Source organism: Amblyomma americanum, chromosome 9 (assembly GCF_052857255.1).
Source record: "Amblyomma americanum isolate KBUSLIRL-KWMA chromosome 9, ASM5285725v1, whole genome shotgun sequence".
Lineage (NCBI taxonomy): Eukaryota > Metazoa > Arthropoda > Arachnida > Ixodida > Ixodidae > Amblyomma > Amblyomma americanum.
Genome location: NC_135505.1, coordinates 23,934,762 through 23,957,139, shown reverse-complemented (window position 1 = coordinate 23,957,139; position 22,378 = coordinate 23,934,762). Strand labels below are relative to the sequence as shown.

At 48.1% G+C, this 22,378-nt stretch overlaps 1 protein-coding gene across 3 annotated transcripts in view; it reads right to left on the bottom strand.

Annotated features, from left to right (window-relative positions):
• LOC144103792 (USP6 N-terminal-like protein) overlaps positions 1-22,378 on the bottom strand; it is a 149,869-nt gene that overhangs the window by 26,561 nt on the left and 100,930 nt on the right. For all 3 annotated transcript variants that reach the window (XR_013308319.1, XM_077636444.1, XM_077636445.1), the window contains 4 exons: positions 18,112-18,177; positions 14,319-14,373; positions 8,061-8,593; positions 1,173-1,327 (listed from right to left, as the gene is read on the bottom strand). Coding sequence is in view for 2 of the 3 variants with exons in the window: in XM_077636444.1 (XP_077492570.1) it covers positions 1,173-1,327; positions 8,061-8,593; positions 14,319-14,373; positions 18,112-18,177 (809 nt within the window). In the remaining variant the exon portion in view is untranslated. The remainder of the gene's footprint in view (positions 1-1,172; positions 1,328-8,060; positions 8,594-14,318; positions 14,374-18,111; positions 18,178-22,378) is intronic.

Sequence of the window (22,378 nt, the reverse complement as noted above, 5' to 3'; positions counted from 1 at the left end):
CCCTCTTGTTTAGGCTTCATGTACACTGACTGGCCTTAAGCATAAAGATATGCACCAGGTGAAACTGCTCACAGCTAGCTGCTTGCATCTGCCACACATCATTCAACCATGCAGCTGCTTCGGTTAAGCATCTTCACACCAGTGGCACTATCATTGCCATCTCGGGAAACTCGAAAAATGCATAACGCTCTTTCTCAGTGCCTGTTGCGTCTTGCAATGCTTCATGAGTTTACACAGTTCCTCAGTGTGATGTTTTTGTGTTATTTTGTTCTTTATGTTACTTTTTAACGTAGCTTATGGCACCGAGCTATTCACTCATCCATAACATAATGTTACTTATATACAGTATTGTGCGTTTTTATCGCTGACACTTTAAAAAATTTCCCCGCCTCAACCACTGGCTCGTTTGCGGTGAAACTGCACACAGAGCTTGCGTATTATGGTAACATTTGTATCGTAGCAAGTTTGACAATGGTACTTACTTAGTTCAGGCGCGCATGATGCGAAAACGTAAGCGTCTACGAGAGATCGGCGAGCCAAAACCCGCAGACGACGCTTTTTTGCTGAGAACCGGCAGTGGCGCCATCTGTTTTCGGCAGCGGAAAGCGTAACGACTAGGCCGCCGAGGCGAGCGTTGCAAGGAGCGCGGGCCCTTTGAATATGCCGTTCGGCATTTGCGTCTGCTTCAACTGAAGCGCTTACAACATTTTCGGCTAATTGAGCGGTAAAATATCAAAACAACTGATTTAAAGAGGCGAGCCCGCGCTCCTTGCAACGCTCGCCTCGGCGGCCTAGTCGTGACGCTTTCCGCTGCCGAAAACAGATGGCGCCACTGCCGGCTCTCAGCGAAAAAGCGTCGTCTGCGGGTTTTGGCTCGCCGATCTCTCGTAGACGCTTATGTTTTCGCATCATGTGCGCCTGAACTAAGTAAGTACCATTGTCAAACTTGCTACGATACAAAAGTTACCATAATACGCAAGCTCTGTGTGCAGTTTCACCGCAAATGAGCCAGCGGTTGAGGCGGGGAAATTTTTGAATGTGTCAGTGATAAAAACGCACAATACTGTATATCTTTTTTGAGTTTTTCCACTTTTTGTTTAGGCCGCAGCCTATTGGCAGACAGTCTGGGACTGACTAACTGATTGACTGGTTGATGAGACCAAAAGACTGACCGGCGGCCCAGAGGGGAGGCTCCCTTGCGCAGCAGGCTGCTCGTGCCCCCAACAGGTGTTGCTGGGCACCCTTCTGACACCACATCATCGTTCTCTGTGGCAGCTGGCGTGGCCCGACCTGTTGGCGTCGATGCCCGGCTCCCGCCATTTGTCAGCTGCACATGCATGATGAGGGGAGGAGAGCAGAGCAGGTGGTTTCAAGTGGAACGCAGCAACAAACACCTGAGCTCCCTCCCAGAACAGCCGGGACAATGAACAGTGCCACACTGCGCATTTTTTAGTTACGAGACTGTATTGTGAATGTTTAAGCTTAGCTGTGTGGTGTGAGAGGGGTTAGGCATTTTCAATCCCAATCTCGAGCTCAGCAAATCTCTTTCTGGGATGTCTAAAGGCCCTGCTCCATCCACAGCATTTAAGTGTAGCAGACGGTTTATAGTGTCCTGGTGTAAACTGCTGCTACACTCCTTTCCGATGCTCAAGTGCTCGCTGACTTTAAACAAACACTGAGAAAGCCATTACCGCAGGCACTCCTGCCAAGGACGCACATCGTCTTGGTGCTCTGGCAAGTTCGCTGAGCATGCCACCATCAAAAGATAAACAGGATGCATGATGCTATAGGCACACAGCATATTGGGGCACTGCCAAAGTCTGCGCTGTGGACGGCGTGAAACTGAGGAAGGCATTAAGAAAAGCAAACGCTTTAAAAAGGAAAAAGAAAATTCTCAATGACAAAAGTGAGGGGTGGGATTGCTATGCGAGTGTGTTCATTATGCGAGTAAATACGGTGTGTTGTTTGGCCCTTCTTGGTTTAAAAAGCTATTCAAACTATTTCCTTCGAAATCATTCGATAGAAATTTCTATTCACATCGAATTTGCTTCGAGGCAAAAGAAACCACTATTCACACCCCGTTACACACTACTACTCATTGTAGTGTGCCTGTTGACAGCACTAGCATTCCAAAACCGTGTGACAAGTTGAATAAGTTTGGGGGTGGTCTTTGGTCTCTTGTACTCATTTTCCAAACCACATTGCTGTTATGCGGAGAAGTCAAGCTAAATAAAGCCACAAGGCAACAGTTGCCTGGTGTGCTTCGCTGTCGAAGGCATTGCGGAAACCAACTGTACTTTAATTTTAACGAGTGATTATCCTATTTATAGTGTTCTAGTAATAGGATTAGATATCCTGTGATAGGCACCATATTCTGAGTCTTCGATACAAAGCAAGTTAGGCCTAGCAATGCCTAGCGAGCAGTCCCCTACCAGCACTCTAGCAGGTGGTACATCTCTGCATAAAGCACGTCACCAGCGTGGGTGCTATGTATTTCCACTTCTAGGTTGCAGATAAGCTTATCTATTGCCATTTTTTTAAATATCGAATTATCAATATTTCAAGCTATTTTGCGATCCCCTTCAAGTTCGATATATCTGGCTTTGACTGTAGTACACCCTAGATGGGCCAGTACAAGCTGCATGGCTGCTACAACAATAAGCATTTCCGCTTATCTAAGTACACCTTTTTCCTGTCTTCCAGTTCAATTTCAATCTCCCACTGTAACAGGTGTAACAATGAACACCCTGGGAAAGCCGGTGGAGACTTAACTAAATCCTGATCTCTCCACATAGATTGTGCAGCATAGGCACTAACCCCTGAATGAAATACAGTACAATCATGTAGGCATGTTAAAGAAAATTTGCAAGAAAAAACACATCCATGAAAACGTATCATCCAAAGCGCCCATGATTTTATGAATGAGGTACAGAGGCATTTACTAACAACTTCAGTTCATAAAATGCCGCTGCACTTCTGAACACAAGATCTGAATGTCTCCTCTTTTAGTGTTCTCCAAATTCAGTCCACAAATGCGTTGTCCTCAGTGTGGAAGAAACTTGGCAACACATCCAGTGCACTGAGAGCAATAGCAAAAGTAGCCATTGTCTCTCCTGTTTTTTTAATCGTTTACTTTTTTCAGATGCTCTGTACTTTTGTACAAATGCACTGCAGGGAAGCTTCCAGGGTGGCTGACTCACAGCATTCCTGCTCTTCATGCCACGTTCCCCACAGCCAGCCTGCTCATATGTAAGTATCTCATTTTGCTAATGCTTCCGCCCATTGCCCTTAGGCATTGCAGAGAAGTCGCTGCGTTTCTCCTCTTCGTGTCGCGTCCTCGCGTGAAGGGCCAATATGTATGTTATGGCAGAATACAACTTAAACAGCATTGTTAACACTGGGCACAACAAGGTCCGTGCGTACTGTGTTGCTCCGCCTGCCAATCACAGAAGCAAAAAAAAATCGGTCATGCTGCTCCCCCCCTCCGTTTCAATGCGGCGGACCATCTCTATCGCCGTGCGTCAGGACAGCACCGGTTGGGCGAGGAGGAAAGTTTCCCTCATGGGGAAAGCGAAAACAGTGACGGGAGCGTCACATCGTAGGTTATGCGGAATTCTGCGGAAGCGGAGAGTGTCTCTTCGGGATCTGGCCAGCGTCACGAGCGGTTGCAGCCGCACGCACTCGTCACCTTCCGTGGCAGGCGCACTGAGATCCGTCGTGCCTTGCCGCTGAACTTCTGGTTCCAGGCAGTGAAGTGGGCGCCGCAAACGTGCGCTCTCGGCACCTTCTCCGACAAATGCTCGAGGATTGGCCTTGCCCCAAGAATGCGGCGCGCATGGGAAAACCCAGCCGCCATTATCGGCGCATACAAACGTTCGCCGCCGATACCTCCGAAGTCGCGCCCCTGCCCCGGCCGGTAAGTCAAAAGCCCTTCTTACTTAGCCTTCTATTTCTGAGGAATGCCTCGATGTTTTGTAGCTAGCTGGCCCGCACTGTGTATTGCAAGTGTAATAAATAGCATATGAGTGTTAACGCTTCGTCGTCCCCGCCCTTTGTTTCCCTCGAGCACGAACCCCTCCGCAGTTAGCGAGCGAGAACGCTGCAACCGCGGAGTGGGAGTGCGGGAGGCAGAAGGCTGTCCCCTCATATTTCCACAATGCAACCTTTTCAAAATGGCGTCGTACTCGATACCACACTTCTCATTCATTGTACTCCGCACCATTTGCTTTTGTTGAAGAGTCGTTTCATCGGTGGAAGTAGTGACGTGTGTGGCAGACTTAAACAAAGTCTAAATGGTTTTAATATTTGACTGTTGAAAAGGCTGCGGTACAGCTCATTTTATCGTTGGCGCTTCGTAGTCGCTGTTTGCTGAGCCTGTTTTACCTCCAGTTGAGCGAGAGTTATCTTTTTACTGTCGTAGTTTTTGATCGCAAGTGAAACTTGAAAATTAATAGCTGCAGCAAGGAAAGCCAGTATATTCAACATCACTGCAGTTCCTTACTTCCCACCCTAAATCCTGATCTCTCCACATAGATTGTGCAGCATAAGCACGGCACAACTGCAGGAACAACTAACTCGTTGTGAAGTCTTTGCATGTAAAGTCCATGTATAAAGTGCTGCAATGCTCCTTGTTTCCTAGTCTAAACTGAAGCTTCGTGCATTTTGTATCATGTGTCCAGAATTTCTTTTTATAGTGAGATGTGCGCGCTTCTTGATTGAGGAGTCAACCTAAACTCAGCTGTGCACTGATGTTCCAATTGTGCCCGTGCGTTCATCCCATGGGAAAGTCCATGCCGTTAATTCATACCGTTACGGTCAACCTATAAAGTACGTTTCATTGTAGCAACATTTGGTGGTCATACAGTACCACTGAAGAACCACAGTCAGCTCGCTGGCATGCTGTCCAAACTGATCGCTGTGCAAGGGTGAGTGCTGTCATTGCGGGCATTCTGTTGACACGATTGCTGAGCCTGATGGCGTTTCGATGGAGGCAAAACACAAGACGGCCGTGTAATGTGTGACGGCAGAGTCAAGAGTTGCATTTGACAATTTGTCGGTGCCGTGCAATTCTCGTATGCTTCAAATAAACTGTCTTTGTAAAGCTTTCAGCAGAACCATCTTCACTGTGCAAGGTGAAAAGGGTGATACTCTCCTGCAGTGCAGAGCAAATGAGCCATTGCTTTCTGTAACCATGAATATTCAAGGATGCATTCGTTTCAAATGTCCTGGGTGCACATATGCTTCATATGCTAGTCAGACATTGCCTTATGCTAAACCGTCACATGATGTTTCTGCCTTACAGCCCATGCGCAGCTTCGGGATGTTATTCACTTTTGGAACCCGTTGAGTGGGAGGATTCACAAGGAGATAGTACTTGAATATACTGAATAGACCTGGGAACTACGGTTGAGAATACGCCTAAGTGACAGACTGTGGAGGGGTGATTGTGGTTGTGGACACACACAAAATGTGTTGCCGAGACAATGCATGCAGTTAGTGCACTTCTTCATTTGCCATCAAAAGTAAAATCCTGAGTGAATGAAATCAGCGACTGCCCACTGTTAATGCGCACTGCTCAAAGAGAGGGTCCAAAGGGGAGATTAATGCAGGGAGCCAGCGTCACTACGCAACACAGAACATTGCACGCTGTGCTCTCCTACAGTTACATCTCTCAGGGCACTGAAGAGCGACCGAATGGGCACTGCTGACAGCACAGAGTTCGTCTATGGAGACATATATGGACAACAATGAGGCCTCCAGGACAACACTGTGAAGCGAGCTTGTGCTCCAGGAGTCTCCAATGTCGTTGGTTTCACCGCAACGGCTCAATACCAGAGAGCTCGGCACCAGAACTGCTGTTATCACTTCCCACACTGATGATGATTGGCTCCAGCTTGTCACTAAACTCACGCTTCTCTCTGAAGAGTATTTCAACATCCTTCACATGACGCACAGCATTGGCCCAGTTTTCTGCCGTGACCTTCTGTACTTCCGCAAGCAGAAGAGCCTGCACATCCCTGGTCTTGAATGTGGTGTTCAGCGCTGCCACTCCATTCTTAATCTGCGCCCAAATAAGTTCTATAGGGTTAAATTCACAGTGGTAACGAGGCAGCCTGAAGACAGCACACCCAGCATATTCAGCAGCTGCATCAACCCGGTACTTTATAAACTAGCTCTTGATGGAGACCACAATGTCAAACAGCTGCTTCTTCGTCATGGTGGCGAGGCACGGTATTGCCTTCAAGGCCACCCACCCTTGGATGTCTGCCTTTTGCCATGAGGGTGGCAGGACATTCTCCACTTATAGATCTTATCTAGGACAGAGCTAAACCATGTCTCAAAACGGTCGCCATCCATCTCATTGTGGTAGTCGCCCGTTTTCTTTCCCAGGAACACATCCAGGCAACCATCAACAGACCCGTCCTCACTACCGATGTGAGTCACTATCAGCAGCTGCCCTTTTCCTGATGGCTGTTTGAGCCCCGTTGTCAAGCACGCAACACCCCACGTGACGACTCGATTGCCTTATCAAACCACAGCTGTGTGGCCAGTGGTGACCCATGTTTCGTCAAGGTAAAATATTTTGCGGCCTTCTTTCCTGTAGCCGGAAATCTTGCAGAGGTACTTATGCACCCACCGCAACAAGTCCTCACGCTCGATGAACAATGAGTTCCACCCACGTTTCTCGTTCTTGAAGCCAGGAAGAGGCGGCGGATGGTCCGTGGCTGAAGTGTCGGCAGCCCTTCTGAGATGTCCGTGGATGCTAATTCTGCAGCAGTCTTCTGCACTGTTGCGACCTTGTTGCACTGGAAAAAGCCGAGCACGCCGTTTCTTGATGCGGTCAGTATGAAGCTGTCATAAGAATGTATGCGCCTCTTGCAGCCTTCACGTCTAGGCCGCTTCCGCGGAGGTGTCTGTAGCTCTCCGTCCATGCTTTTTGCAGCACTCCCGACATCAAAAACTTTGCGTAAGCCCACACTGGTTAGGTGGCTCGCCCTCTTACAGATCTTCGTGATCACTGCTTTCAGTTGCTCTTCTCGAAGCTTCATGTAAACATTCAGCACGATTTGCTGAGTGCCACTGCAAAGGGCATTTCCACTGCTGTTCGTTTTGAACAACAGCCTCGGTGTCATTGCACTGTCCCAGAGCAGCTGAGGCACACCTGATGACTGCACAGTTGATGAAGGCAAGCTCGATGAAGCAGCCGGAGGAATGGCAAATGCATCATCATGCTCAGCCAGAAACGAGTCTGCAGGAATGACATCAATGCTGGAAACAGAAGTATGTCTAAGCGCCAAATCGTTTAGCACAGACAATTTTTCATATCGCAGTAAACGATAGGACAATTATTATATATCAATTTTTATTGATGTCAAATTAAGATTTTTGTCTCTTGTGAAGTTGTGCAGTGCGCGGCGGGTTTTTTGCGACGCAAACGTTTTATTTCAGCTCAATCAAGAAACAAGCTTTCAATATTCCACTTTAATAAGCGAGTCAATACGTTAAAATTTATGCCTGTATAATCTTTTTTTTTGTGATTAGCTTTTTGTTTAGGCTAGAGGGAAAGCTTGAACAATGGACTACTTTGCAGCCTCGCAGAGGAAGAGTGACTAGCGGCAATGAGGGTATGGGCAAAGCTTCCCTGCAGAATTGAGTTGTATCCAACTATAGAGCATCATTTTTTTTTTATGCTTCACCATTTTGAACCTAGGCACTGCAGAGAAGCCACCAAGCTCGGTGACTGCTGATGCACTTAGCTTGTCACGCCACGCTCGGCCCGCTCATATGTTTGGACATCAGCTTTTAGTTGCTGAATGCACAAGATGAGCAGAATTTGCTGAAAGTTTGAACATAATTAATGGCAAGTGGTATTAATTGGGAACGTATTACCCGAAAAAAAAATACAAGCTCTGCGGGGGCTCAGCTCACACTTTTAGTGTATGGAGTGGGAACGCATCAACGATGTTCTACCCTAATACAACACACAGTGACCCTAGTGCAACAGTGAGTGAGAAAGGACTCACACTCCACTCTCACATTATTAGCAGCCTTTAACTGACCGTGCGGCTGTTGGAGTTTCGGACGGGGGCCCTGGGTGACCGGTGGTGTGGGGGCAGGCAGGCGGTGGGGGGCAGCTCAAGGCCAAAGGGCCGCTGTGGCAGCTCGGCCGCGGGTGCCCTGCCCGGTGGCACAGCGAGCCCGTGTCGGCGCAGCTCGTCCATGGCCTCCTGCAGGGCCTCCATGGCAGCATCGTCGTGGAAGCCAAAGTCCTGCTCGAGACGCGCCTGCAGGAAGTCGATCATCTCTTCCATGCCCATGCGCAGCAGCGTCTTGCGGTGCAGCCGCAGCAGCGTGTACGACATGGCCGTCAGCACGGGCTCCCCGTCCAGCACGTACGCATCCCAGAGGCGCAGTGTCAGCGTGAACGGCACCCGGTCCAGGAAGCACTGGAAGAACCACTTGAGCGTGTACAGCGATGTGTGCATCTCGTAGCGGTCCAGGTGCCGCTTCAGCTTGGGCAGCAACCGGCCCAGCACCTTGTCGTGGTGCTCCTGGAACCGGCGCAGCTTCGGGAAACCCTGGATGAAGAAGCCTGCACAACCACCCCTCACACTCTATTATTGATGCGATGGCATTTAGGCTGTAGTCTCAGAAAAAATTTCTGGCTTCTCTGTCACGAAATTCTGATTAATCAGAGGGTTGTGATCAATACCATGTGACCACCAGAGGGCCAATCATAGGGCCAACCAGAGTTTAGGTGGGAAAATTGCAAGAACAACATTACACACTCACTATAGCCACCATAGCAGGCAAACTACTAAATGCTATCACATTTTCTTCTTTCAAGAATGTGGTTAAGAAGGCCTCCAAGTTTTTCAGCATCACATCAGGTACTTGAATTCAAGGAAACACAGTAACAAGGCTGATGCCTATCTTGAATGAAATCAGTTGAGGTTTCTTTGAAGATGCTGACAACCCTCAATTGTGCTAGTTCAAAGTTTGAGCAAGCTGCCAAAGACCAGGGTGATGCAGTTAGGGCATTTAAACCACAAAGTGTTAACGTCTGCATCTGGTAAACATAAACACAAAGATGCACCATCTGTCTGAACAATCAGAAACCAGGAGGCAAAGTAGCCATTCGACATTTATATAACTAGCTTTTTGTGCATTTCCCCTATTTTTGTTACATGACGCATAGTTGTTTTTACTTTTATCACTCTTTGTAAATTGCAATATCATATATGAACTCACCTGTTTTTTGTGTTTTGTTGTACTTTACTGTTTTTTTTTTATTTCTAACCTATTTTGCACAAACTTCTGTATTTGACCCCCCTTACACAATGCCTCTCAGGAGGCCTGTAAGGTATCTGTAAATAAATAAATAAATAAATATACAAACTGCACGCTGAGGAAATTCGAAAGCTGCCCGAATGCACTATAAACAGCTTCAAACAAGGAACACCCATCAAAACACTGACAAGAAATTGTTTTTTTTTTTCTGGGAACTAGCAATTACTTTTTGCCAGAAAACATTGGAACTACTTCAAAATTTGTAAAGGTACGTTCCAATGTTGTTCTCAGCCTTAATAACCGAAGCACTTTATCGTCTTCTTACTGAAGGCACCAGTGAACATCTTGAGAGGTGCATGTGTTCATGGGAGTCATTTTAAAAACATGGTTCACTTAAAAAAACACAGTATAGCGTATAAACGCGTGTAAGGACCGCACTTTTTTTCCCAGATTCGGGGGGCAAATTTCGGGGTGCGGCCCATACACGCAATTATTGAAAAAAAAATTTTTTTTTTTTCAAATGAAAGGAAACCAATCTGGAATGCGCGGCATTTATTTACCATTCAGGCATCACTCACGGGGTCTTCAGACTCTGAGCTGGTGCTGTGTTCAGGTAAATGTTCAGCCCACAGAAAGTCGTCTTCGGTCCCGTCTAAACTGTTTGAAATTCCGGTCACTTTGAAACTCCGGGTTACAATGTCGGTCGACACGGAATTCCACGCGGACAAAATCCATCCAAGCACAGTCGCGAGCGGTGCCCTCTTAAGCCGCCCTGTCGGCGTCTCGTCGTGATTGCCATTGGCCATCCATTCCGAATACTGCCTTCGAAATTCAACCTTAAAAGGCCGATTGACGCTTACATCCAGGGGTTGCAGCATGCCGGTGAGGCCGCCCGGTATCACGGCCATGTCTGTGCGGATACCGCGCAGGCGTTCCTTAACCCTACCCGTCAAGTGACCGCGGAAGCTGTCCAAGACGAGTCGGCCCAGCATGGCGCCTGGGCGCTTCTCCCAAATGCTTTTTACCCAGTCGAGCACAAGCTCATCGTCCATCCAGCCCCTTTCTTGGGCGCGAACTACAATTCCCTTGGGGAAAACGCCTTTAGGAATCGTTTTTCTTTTCAGGATGACATAGGGGGGCAGCTTCCGCCCGTCCGTGGTGACGCACACCACAATGGTACACCGTTGGCACTCCGCGCCGGCTGTCCGCACGAAAACACTCTTCTTTCCTTTCAGTTCAACTGTGCAGCTCTTGGGACAGTCGAACCACACGGGGGTCTGGTCGGCGTTCGCTATCTGCGAAAATATATAGTTGTGCTCACGACGCAGACCGACGACATACTTCTGAAAGCTGAGCACCTTGTCGGTGTAGTCGGGGGGCAGCCGCTGGCACAGCGTGGTCCTTCGCCGAAATGATGGGCCCTTCCTCTTCAGAAATCTTCGTACCCAGCCGGCACTAGCCTTGAAGTCCTCGTGCGGTATGCTTTTAGCACGCGCCAAGGCTTGTGCCCTCACGCGCAGCATGTCCGTTGTCAGCGCGTAGCCGTTGTTCCGCACTTCCATCGAATAGCATAGCAGCTCTTCTTCTAGCTCAGGAAATTTGCATGGCTTGCCTCGGAAAGCGCGCTTTTTGGAGCTGGTATTCTTCAACGCATCCCTTTGTCCGCACCACCGTCGGACACACTTCTCGTCCACGTCAAATTTTCTGCCTGCGGCACGCTTGCCGTGTTCGAGAGCGAACTCCACTACTTTCAGTTTAAAGCCCGCCGTGTAGCTGTTGAGGTGCTTGCCCATCGTGCAACAGTGACAATGCTCGGAGGCAGTTCATGAAAAAGTGACGAAAGACAGCGCACGAGAGCAACAACTATGCCGAGCGACCACGCTAACACAACCACCAAAAAACGCATGCTTTGACAGCCAGAACAGAACAAAGTTAGACCTGGCGATACCGATGCCGATACGGATATCGGAAGTACAGTAGCAGAAGCTCGCGCCCGAAGAAAAGATGATGATGATGATCCGCGGCCTCGGGCACCATCCATGGGCGGCACCTCGAAGCTCCTGTGCGCATGTATTTCGAAGGCTATTCTTGCGTGTTTCCTGGAAAGTTTGGGTGCGGCCCTTACGCGGATTTTTTTTCTTTCAAGTATTTCCTTTGGGAATATGGGGTGCGACCCTTACACGGGTGCGGCCCTTACACGCGTTTATACGGTATATGCATTCTGTTTTAAAATTACTCCCTTCCATCATTAGACAGTCCTAATGTGTAATTTTTACGGTCACACTGGATTTGTTCATGATAAGCGAGTGTTAAGTCTCTGGTTCTTTAGGCTGAAACTCTTGGGAAATGGGTCCCTGACCCCACCTTGAGAAGAGGAAAATACCTTGTGTAATGGCGCTGTATGGCCACAGATGCCTTTGCACTATAAAAATGCATCATCATCCTCATCGTCTTAAGTGGGGCCGTTATAAGTGAGCTCAACTGCAGCATAAAATGACCCGGTGTCGACAGCTGTTGCAACCCTTCTGTGCCATAGCGCACTTAAACAAGCATACATAAACACCGCGGCACCAAATGATCCTGCAACACCTGCAGTACGACCATCACAGCTCTGCACCTTGATGGGCCCGCCTGGTCGCGGCTCAAGAGAGGCGCAAGGAGCGCTGAACAAGATTTGGTTGCGACGTCAGGCAGAATGACAAATAGTTCTCACACCATGGCACAGACTGCATGCCACAAATTAATGAGCAAGAGCAAAGTTGATGCTAATATGCAGATGTGAGGTGAAATCAGGGTCCATTTACCATGACAATAATGGTCAGGCAGACAGGGAGAGAGGGTTTATGGTAGAACTGCAGAATGGGGAACATTATGAACAATGAGACAGGGCATGAAAAAAGTGTGATTTCTTACGTCCACTGTCCCACTAAGATATTAATGTAGCCACGAACCAACTGACCCTGCCAAGTTCCTGACTGCATACGACAAGAGCAAACACCTCTGCACCCCCTCGCCTCTTCCAGCCCCCTTCCTACCCACCACTAGCGGTGCCATCTCGGCTGTAGTACAGACGGTGATGACAAGGTTGCCACTGGGTTATCAATGGCACCATGTGCTGTTCTTTAACAGCAGCGTTTTTTGTGCTGCCATGCTGCATATGGAACTCTTCTTACAACTGCAACATAGCATGCATTGCAAAATAAAATTAGAAACAAATCTTCACAGTGCATGACCACAAGCAGGGCTGAAAATTCTGGCACTTGGATCATCTCAGGGCTCCTTTTGCCTTGAAAATTTTTTTCCATTTTTACAAATTCCAAGTTAACGAGTGGCCATTGCATGTCTGCATTTAGCATCAATTTATACACACTGCTGAAAAGATTTGTGCATTTGTTTTGTTCGCAAGGAATGCCAAGGCATAAGCACCGATGTGGAAGCTACTGCAAGCGATTCAAGAACAAATAAAGTATTCCTGACGCCCCCAATCACTCGTAGAGCTTGTCAACTGAACCTCACAAGAGTTTCCCACTCAGAAAGCACTAAGTGAGGGATAGCAAGCTCACTGTTTCTCAGAAGTGCTTGTTTTCCCCGTGTACTGCACACGTTGCTGCACGCGCCCAGTAAGAACTTGAAACAGCCAAAACTCACTGCCTTTTCTACACCTGAATAAAGTTTTGCTTCACTGAATACATTGTATTTTAACATCCCAGCAGTTGCGGTGCAATTAAAGCTCGGCTGCTTTAGCTTTTCTCGGGTGGTCGCTTATATCAAATTACCGCTTACAACGAATTTTTCCGCCATTCCGCCGACTTTGTTAGAACGACGGATTACCGTATTTCGTAGCGGAAAATCTCAAATATCGCTATTGGTAACCTCCTGCACTTCATTTTATCTCTTGCCACATTTTCGTCCTGCGACTCATCAAGACTGCGAAAAGTAAGAACTACATGCGACGGTATTATATGTGGCTGGTGGGGTGAATCACTATTATTCCATCGGTGCCTAAAAAGTAGTTCACACTTGATAAAAATTATAACCAGAGGGGATTAACATTGAGAGCCTCACAGCTTCAACCATGACCTTCAGTGTTAGCACTTCGTTTTATACCACGCTTTGTTTTCATCCAAACACTAACTGATGGCGCGTTCACACTTGGACATTCGGCGGCGAGAGAGAGCGGAATCCGCGGCCGCCGAATTGCTGTCTCGTTCACACTTCCCGGTCAACGCGTCGCCGCTCACTGTCTGTGTGTCACCTGCTCACGGCGTACACAGATGTGGCAAGAGGTTAATCGATGCTGTCTACATACCAAAACCGTATGTACGCTTGCGTATGCTAAATGGAGCTATTTTGTCGGATGTTACGCCATTTATAACATTCTCACATTTTAAACGCCTAGTGGCGCCATCTGGTGGTTAGGAGAGGAACCATTGTCAACAAACCGACGCCCTTCTTAAGCCTAAAGGGTGAAGAATCGTTACCCAAAATAAAAATTAAAGCAAATTTATCGCTCAAACGTTTTCTTATGGGCGAAATAAGACAAATCCAAAGAGCGCTAGCTCCTTTATGACCAGTAAACGCGCTAAGAAAGGCTGTAACAGCGACGAATTCAGTCCGAAGTGAGGCGTCCTGCATTGAAGGGCGCCGCCATGTTTGTCGCCGCGGGTATTCGCCTTCCTATTGGCTGACGAGATTCGGCGGAATTTTTTTCCGGCGGCAGAATTCGGTCCTGGACCGATCGGCCTTTCCGCTGGGTATTCCGGTGGAATCTCTGCCGCGGCAGCGGATTCCGCTCGCTCTCGCCGCCGAATGTCCAAGTGTGAACGCGCCATGAGGCTTCGAGAAGAACAAATGATATGTGGTGGAGTCCTATTGTTTTTTGTGGATGCACTACTTCCACAGCCTCCACAGCGTTGCCTGCTATGTATGAAACAGAGTATAGCCACGCAGCTTTCTACCCAGGTAACCATTCCATAATTGTGTATATGCATGGAAGAAATAAACTGAACAGAACTGAATTGGCTCACCATGCATAGCGTGCCTCTCATCCGTCATGAGTACAGATATGGCCCAGAAGGCATCCTGCAACAGGGACGGAACAGAGTGTGAAAAGCAGGACTCCAAAAGTGGGTTCAGAGCTGGAAACCAATGGCCTTCAGCCGACTGATGACTTATTGGTCAATGCAAAGTGTAAGATCAGCTAGCACAGCAATGGCACCGAGAATGCAGCACACTTTGAAGTGCATTGCAAATGTGGACCCTGAAAGACATTCGTGACAAAAAGGGTGCAGGCCACTGCCAACACCACAAGAACAAAAGATGAAAGCTGCAAGTTTTCACTTGCTCTGTTACTGCCTGGAGGCTGTTAGGCAGCCATGGTTTGTTCTTGTACTGCCATAGCGGTAGTAGGGCCATTCCGCAGAACGGTGTCAGCTTGTGAGAGCAAAGGAGCGAAGCCTCCACCCTACAGGAGGCCACCTGCCCACCCACCTCCACCCTCCAGAAGGCATCCACCCACCAGAAGTCCATGAGACAAGCCCAATACCCAGCCACACACCCTCCACTCTCTACCACCCAGCTACACCCTCCAAGAGCTTCATCCATCAGAGAAGCCCACCACAACCTTCCTCCACCCTCCAGAAGCTTCCACCCACTAGAAGCTCACATAGCAGCCCAACGAAAAAGTGCAAAGATGCAATGGGAAGATGACCAATGTAAAATGAAAGACAAAAGCCCCCTGCTTTTCCAGTTTCGCTGCATCACTTTGTGTGATCGTCCTGCAGGTTAACTGCGACAACAATAACAATAACAGTGGTGCTTCACAACAATGCTGGCACTATTTGCGTGAAGCCTCAGTGAGAAAAGCCTCATGAAGGACCCCACAGCAGCCACCTCCCCACCACACCCCTCTAGCTAGGGTAATGCACACCCACTCAACAACACCCTCCATCCACCTCCCCACCCCACCTTCACCATCCAGAAGCACCATCCACCACCCACCCAACTCTAAACCACGGCCTACTGTATATAGGGCGACCTGCGCATCCTTCCTGCTCCTACAGCAGCATGCGGCGGAAGATATCCCATGTGACCAGTGAATAGGATCCAAGCATGCCGGTTGAGGCCACTAGTACTTACCCCAAGAGGACCATCTGACTCACTTCGAGCATGCTGGGAAGTTAATGGTGATGAGCAGTGCGGAAGCTGTGATGCGATACTATTTCACATTATAGATAGGTTTCAGCAAGAAAAGTACACAGGGTTAGTTACATGTGAGGGGTATTGAGGGGTATAAGCGTTCTAGGGGTATCTGTTTCTGTCGTCGTCGTTGCTGCGACGCGCACCTTTTCTTTGTCTTATGTCTTTGAGAGCCGTTGCACACTCCACAGCTGCCCCAGGGGCAGAAAACCTGTTGTATACAACTACAGCTGCACTTCTTCATGATAGCTAGAGGATGCCCTCCTTCCAATTAGCCTGGATCCCACCACTGGTGGCTCCCTTGGGTACTGTCGGGTGAAAGAAAGCTACCCCCCGTTCTTGCCAGACTGTTGAGCATGACCAGGAGTGCCGTTTGGCACACTAAAAGAGCTGGGCACATGCTGCCCCACCCTCGTGTGCAGAAGTGGCAGGAGTAGTACCACAGTAGAATCTCGATGATACAAACATGGCTGATACAAATTTCGGGATGATATGAATTTTTAAAATTACCCAGCCAGAGCGCATTGTGTACAATGTGCAGAATTCTGGATGTTCCAAACACTCCCGCGTTGCTACAGATGACACAAACCCATGAGCCACGAGTGCACCCTCGAGCCCGCACATCACCGACTTCGCTATCACTAGTCCAGCTGTCTGCACTGCAAAGCCCATTGTGCCATAGGCAGTACAAGCAGGGCGCACATTTTTCTTATTTATTTTATAACCGACCCTAGTGAATGTACGCACTACAAGAAGTGAGCTGTGGCCGCGCGGCCATAAAAAAAATCTGCATGAATCCTTCATCCAATGCTTCTGCATACAGATTTTGTTCTTTTGGATGACAAAAATCTAGGGGTGTGCGAATATTCGAAATTTTGAATACGAATCGAATATGTTTGATATTCGATTCGTATTCGTATTCGGGAAATTGATATTAGAGAATTTCCGAATATTCGAAAATTCTCTAATACTTGCCAGCGGTCGTATACTGCGCAGACTTTCATAAATTCGACCGTGGTAAAACCACAACATCTGGGCAAATTAGACGATTATCCAGTTAAAAATTCCACGAAAACAGTACGGAGGTCCTATTTCCTTCCTATTCCCGTCATTTATCACGCGGAACGATCGCATTCCGACGCCGCTAGGCTTGACCCCGTGAGAATTTCCGCAAGCGGGCTTTCCCACATATCACACGTGCTGTGAACAAGAACAAGACGGCCGACGGCCCGCATCGAACAATCGCAACGCGAAATCGCGCTTTTCTTTTAATCCTTCCGTAATACGTTACACGTTTAATGTCCACATCCGAAGAATGCGTCCTGTCGCCTTCATAACTCTCCGAGCGTGACCTCCGCCACCCCGTTTTGTAAACTACGCCATGCGGGAAAGCCTACTTGCGGAATGCCGGGGGAGCCTCCTGAAGGGGCGCGTCGAGTTGTCACAACAGGGCAAGCGATCCTGTAACAATCTCGCCTATTGCATGGTGCATTGTAACCCGCGCACATCTTTAGTGGGCATAACGAGAGGCGTGACAACGATCGGAAGGCCCCTGTCAGTAGGTAAAAAAAAAAGCCTGGCCGCGTAGTTTCGGTTTCTGAGCTTCGCCGCTGCCCCGCGGCAACTGCAACTGTCGGCCCGCGCTTTCGCCAGTAGTCCAATCCCAGCTCCGCGCGGCTTTTGGACGCCGACTGGCACGTCGCAGGTTATTTCCTTTTTAGAAGCGGTCTTGCTGTTCTGACGGCAGTGTGTCTACCCCGGCCCCTTGCTTGCATTTGTGTTGTTCTTCCAGCACACTAAAACGGGCGGCTCGTCACTGGCTTACAAGTATTAGCGTGATGAAGCCCCCCTCATAAGACCTTACTGCATCTTCGGCAGGTTGCTTTTTTTCCAGGGGGGGGGGGGGGGGGGGGGGGGGTGCACAGATAATTTTATAAAGCAAGGCCTTCGGATAAACCGGGCATTTCTTCCGGTCCCTTGAACTCCAAATGAATCAGGTTTTACTAGTCATCATGCTCTTTTTTGTTGCCAGTCTTGTCATTTTATGGATTTTGTTTTGCATGACCTCATTATAGCTTGGAAACTGTTATGCTGTCTAATCAAGTAGTATACATTTCTGTGCGCATCATGTTTATTCATATGGTACTGAGGCAGTCTAGTTTTGTTTATTTTAGTTGCAAAGACCATACACTATTTTGAAAAAAAAAAAATAAGGGCAACAACGTTTGCTTGCTCATCGTTTTCTGAAATCTTTTTGTACTGAACAGATATTCGATATTCGAAGCCATTTTTTCTTCATATTCATATTCGATTCGTATTCGAAAATTTCAATATTCGCACACCCCTACAAAAATTGTTTTGCGACTCTGTGAGATTCGCACCATTGAGATTCTACTGTACTACTGTTCCGGGTATACTGGTGCAGTGGCAACTCTGGCCATAATGGGCAAAACAGCAGGTGGTTATTTACTATTGAAATTATCAGCAAACAACCAGACTATTTGAGCACACACAAGAAGGCTATTGGTACACAACACAGACAAGACGAAGCTCAAGCAGTGCAGTTGTTCACTAGGAACCAGCACCAACAATGCAACATTCGCAGTCATGGTCTCTTCTTACCTCCTCATTCATGTACATAAGCAGCAGGGCAGCAATCTGGCTCATCCCTTGGCAGTAGCCCACCTCCTGGAAAAGGAAGGGAAGAAGAGGGGCATGTATAGCACCCCCCATATGTTCGCAAACTTCATCCACCCAAGCACAAAACTTGCTGCAAGGTGACGTGTTAACTGGTCGACAGGAGACAGTACTTCAAGCGGGACACAATCATGCACTGCATAAGGCACCAAAGGGGTAACATTGCTACACCTTGACAGAGGGTGTCTCTATGGTGGGACACAACTTCAGGGGTGACGTGACCCTGAAATCCCAAAAAGTGGGCACAAAACAGATTTTTTCAAAATTGTTGTATTCGCTTGTATATGCCATATTTTATGCAGACCCGAAGCTTCATTGCTGAAATAGACTGAGAAGTACTCTAAAAAGCATGTTTTATGAACCATGGTGGCTATGCATTGCGGCAGAATCCTCGACGATGGAACACTTTTCTCCATTACGGTTCCCTGCCTAGATACTCACCTTGTGGGCAGACTGCTTCATGACTGTTTTACCTATTTGGACTCAGTTTGTTTTGTTGTGCTCCAAGGACCATAATGCAGGTCAATACTTTTTTTCAAATCCATGAATTTTAAATTTCTTGTGTGAAATTTTATTCCCACCCTAGGTATGTCACCAGACACTGCATTGCAAAAAATTCAGAACTAAAATTTGTTCTTTGCAAAAAAAAAATTTCAAGGATGTCTTGATGTGTAGCATCCCACTAGAAATGTAATGAATGCTGAATCAGCCTTCCAACACATTTTCGGCACTCTGCAGCCTTTTCATAATATTTAGAGCAAATATATATATATATATATATATATATATATATATATATATATATATATATATATATATATATATATATACCGTATTTACACATTTGCAAGTCGACCTATTTTTCAAAATTTGAAAATTCGAAGTGGGGGGTCAACTTACAATCGAAATGAAAGCATGGCACTATAAGTAACAGCGAGACAAACGAGATATCGGGCATGCTACAGCGTGGTTGCATTTTTGCTGCGCAGCTCCATTGCATCACTCTTGGTGCTGGCCTCGAGCAGCTGCTATGTCAACGCACAGAACTGCATCCCCTCCCCCGCGGGAGGCGGCCGATGGCGGCTATCAATAAGCAGCAAACTGGCACCCCACACTCCCCACACGTGGCTGCAGACTGCGGCTGCTGATAAGCGGAAACGGCCCGATAACGCAATCGCGTTCTATGGGAAGCTCAAGCATCCAACACGTTTTCTCTTTACTTTCAAATGCGCGCTCGGCACTCAAGGGAGCATTGATAGTTGATGGAAGGGCCGCTGCTCTAATAGAGGCGGTGCCCCTCTCAGAACGGCAGTGGCGCCGGGGAGTGTCGGTAGCCGGCGGAAGAGCCGACGCCATTCACGTGTAGTTTCTCTTTGCCTCTGACGCATTTGACTACTGCCGGCCCAATAATGCAATTGCATTCTACAGGAAAATCCAGTGTCCAACATGTTTTCTTTTTACTTTCAAATGTGCCCTCGGCGCACAAGGGAGCGTTGATAGTTTATGGAAGGGTCGCTGTTCCAATCGAGGCGGCACCCCCACTTGGAACGGCAACGGCGTCGGGGAATGTCGGAAGCCGGCGGAAGAGCCGCCGCCATTCACGCAAAGTTTCTCTTTGGCTCTGACGCATTTGACTACTGCCGGCTGCGTTTCACAAGTTTTAATGTAATGCTTTGTCAGTCATTTGCACTCCGTGTCCGGTAAGCGACCAGCACTTGTTCATAGCTACATTAAAGATGGCCATCACTTTTTATGCCGAAGAAACGAACAGTTGTGCGCCGGGCCACAAGGTCGACGTTCGCAACGGGTGATACAGGTGTGGCAGCTACAGCGAGGAAAATTGTCGGCTGTTCCATGCAATGTCGCGATGTGCGGAATTTCGCTCGATGACAACGTTAGAACGACGTGCTGCTGGACCGTAGCAGCGATCACGACGGCAGCGCTAGTGGGGATGATGGCGCAAGTTTGAACTAGCAGTCCAGTGACTAGAACATTTTAATTCTGGAATGTGCCCACGGGCACAGCCGCGCGTGGCAGCCGATAGCGGCTGGCGATAAACGGGGGCCACTGGATAGTGCTATCATGTTCAACTTTTCGAGGAAAAGCTTAAACAACCTCGACGTTTTTTTTTTTTGGAAATGTGATTTGGGGTGTTGACTTACTTACAATCGTGTAAATATGGTAAATATTTTCTGGAGATTCACCATCAGCCTAAGTACTTCAGGGCAAAAGCCTCTCCCATGTCTCTGCAATTAACCTTGTCCTTTGCCAGCAGCGGCCACCGTATGCCCGCAAACTTCTTAATCTCATTCACCCATTCTGCCGCCCCCTGCTCCACTTGCCTTCTCTTGGATTCCACTCTGTTACCCTTAAGGACCACCAGTTATCTTGCCTTCGCATTACATGCCCTGCCCAAGTCCATTTCTTTCTCTTGACTTTGACTAGGATATCACTGACCCGCATTTATTCCCTCACCCACTCTGCCTGCTTCCGGTCTCTTAACGTTACACCTATCATTTTTCTTTCCATGGCTCGCTGTGTTGTCCTTAACTTAAGCTGAACACTTTTCGTTAGCCTCCAAGTTTCTGCCCCGTAGGTGAGTACCAGTACGATACAGCTGTTGTACACTCTACTCGTGAGGGATACTGGTAAACTGTCATTCATGATCTAAGAGAACCTGACCTATACGCTGCACCCCATTCTTATTCTTCTAGTTATATCCCTCTCATGATCTGGATCAGTGGTCACTACCTACTGCAAGTTATTCCCTTACCACTTCCAGCACTTTGCTACCAATTGTGAACTGCTGTTCTCTTCAAATATGGCGACAGCAGTCATAAAAATTTCTAATATGCTCAGATAATTTCATGTAAAATACTGGTACATCAAGAAATAAAAACATTTTTGCTGGAAGCCGCATCACCCCAAACCATTTGCGGACCTTTGTTGTGCCCTGCCTGACGACTCTACTTGGCCATAGCAGTCCGCTGACAGGCACAGCCCGACAAGCTTTTCCATGATTGAATTGCGCACGTTTTTTTCTTCTTGACAAGCAGGATGCGCCATATCTTAGGCAATTATTAAGCTTGTGTACTATTTTAAACTAGAGGGCAGCACATAAGTGCTTTAGAGCTTGGCACGTGCGAGTGTTCTGTGGTTCTGTTCACATGCAGTTGGCAGCATAGCATGGCCGCGTTCTCGCCGAGCGCTTTTTGTGGCACAAATTTCCAAGCTTTCAGTGAAAGAGATGGTGATTTCAGTGAGGAAGACAACCATGTGCCTACATCAGATGATGAAGACAGTGATCCTCCAGAATTAAGTGGTGGCAGCACCGACGACAACTGCGCTGGACATGGTGGCTTTGGTGAAACACAAGCATGAAATGGCGGAGAAAGCTGTTTTTCTCGCTTTTGAAAGTTTCTATCGTAAACAGCTTCATATTTATGAGAATGCAGCATCTCAGACAGGGTCTAAAGAAGCAGCGACACCTTAAGTACTGTCTGAACCTTATCGAACAGCTGGTCGGTGATGTGAGGACCCATGCTAAAATGCGGGGCCCATCTGCACATTTGGACAGTGATGGAAGGTTGGATGGCAGGCTTGACTTCATACATAAGATCTCCGGCCAGAGCAAGCAAAGATTGCAAGGTTTGGAGTGACCGAAGGGGGTACGGAGGAAACATTTTGAAGCGATAACTTCACTATGCCATGTAAAGCTGCTTTCGCCGTGCCTAGCACAGCCCTCTACTGCTCAGGTGCCGTGGAACAGGTGCGCCGCGCGTGATGTCACAGGTACGCTGCCGCCGCCGCCGGCCTCCCCGTTGCAGCGGAGCCGCCATCGGCTCCTCCGCTGTGCATGATGTCACAGCCGCGCAGGCTCAGTAGAGCACGTGCCGCACGCCATTGCTCGGCTGCATATAAACAAGGGGTGCGAAGGGGAGGTGGTGGCTTGGGGTCTAGGAGCTCTCACCAATGTGGCGAGGGCTCCTTGCCACTGGGTGTATCTGTTGCTAAACCATCCTCATCCCTTCAGATGACGTGGCTGTTGCGACGCGCACGTCTTGTCTTTCAGCCTTTCCTCTCACATCTCTTTTAACCCTCCTACTGTCTGCACGTGGCAGCGATTGTGGCTCAGCTTAAGCCAGTGGGCAGGCCCATGCACTTTCCTTTTCATTCTTCCTTCAGTCACAAC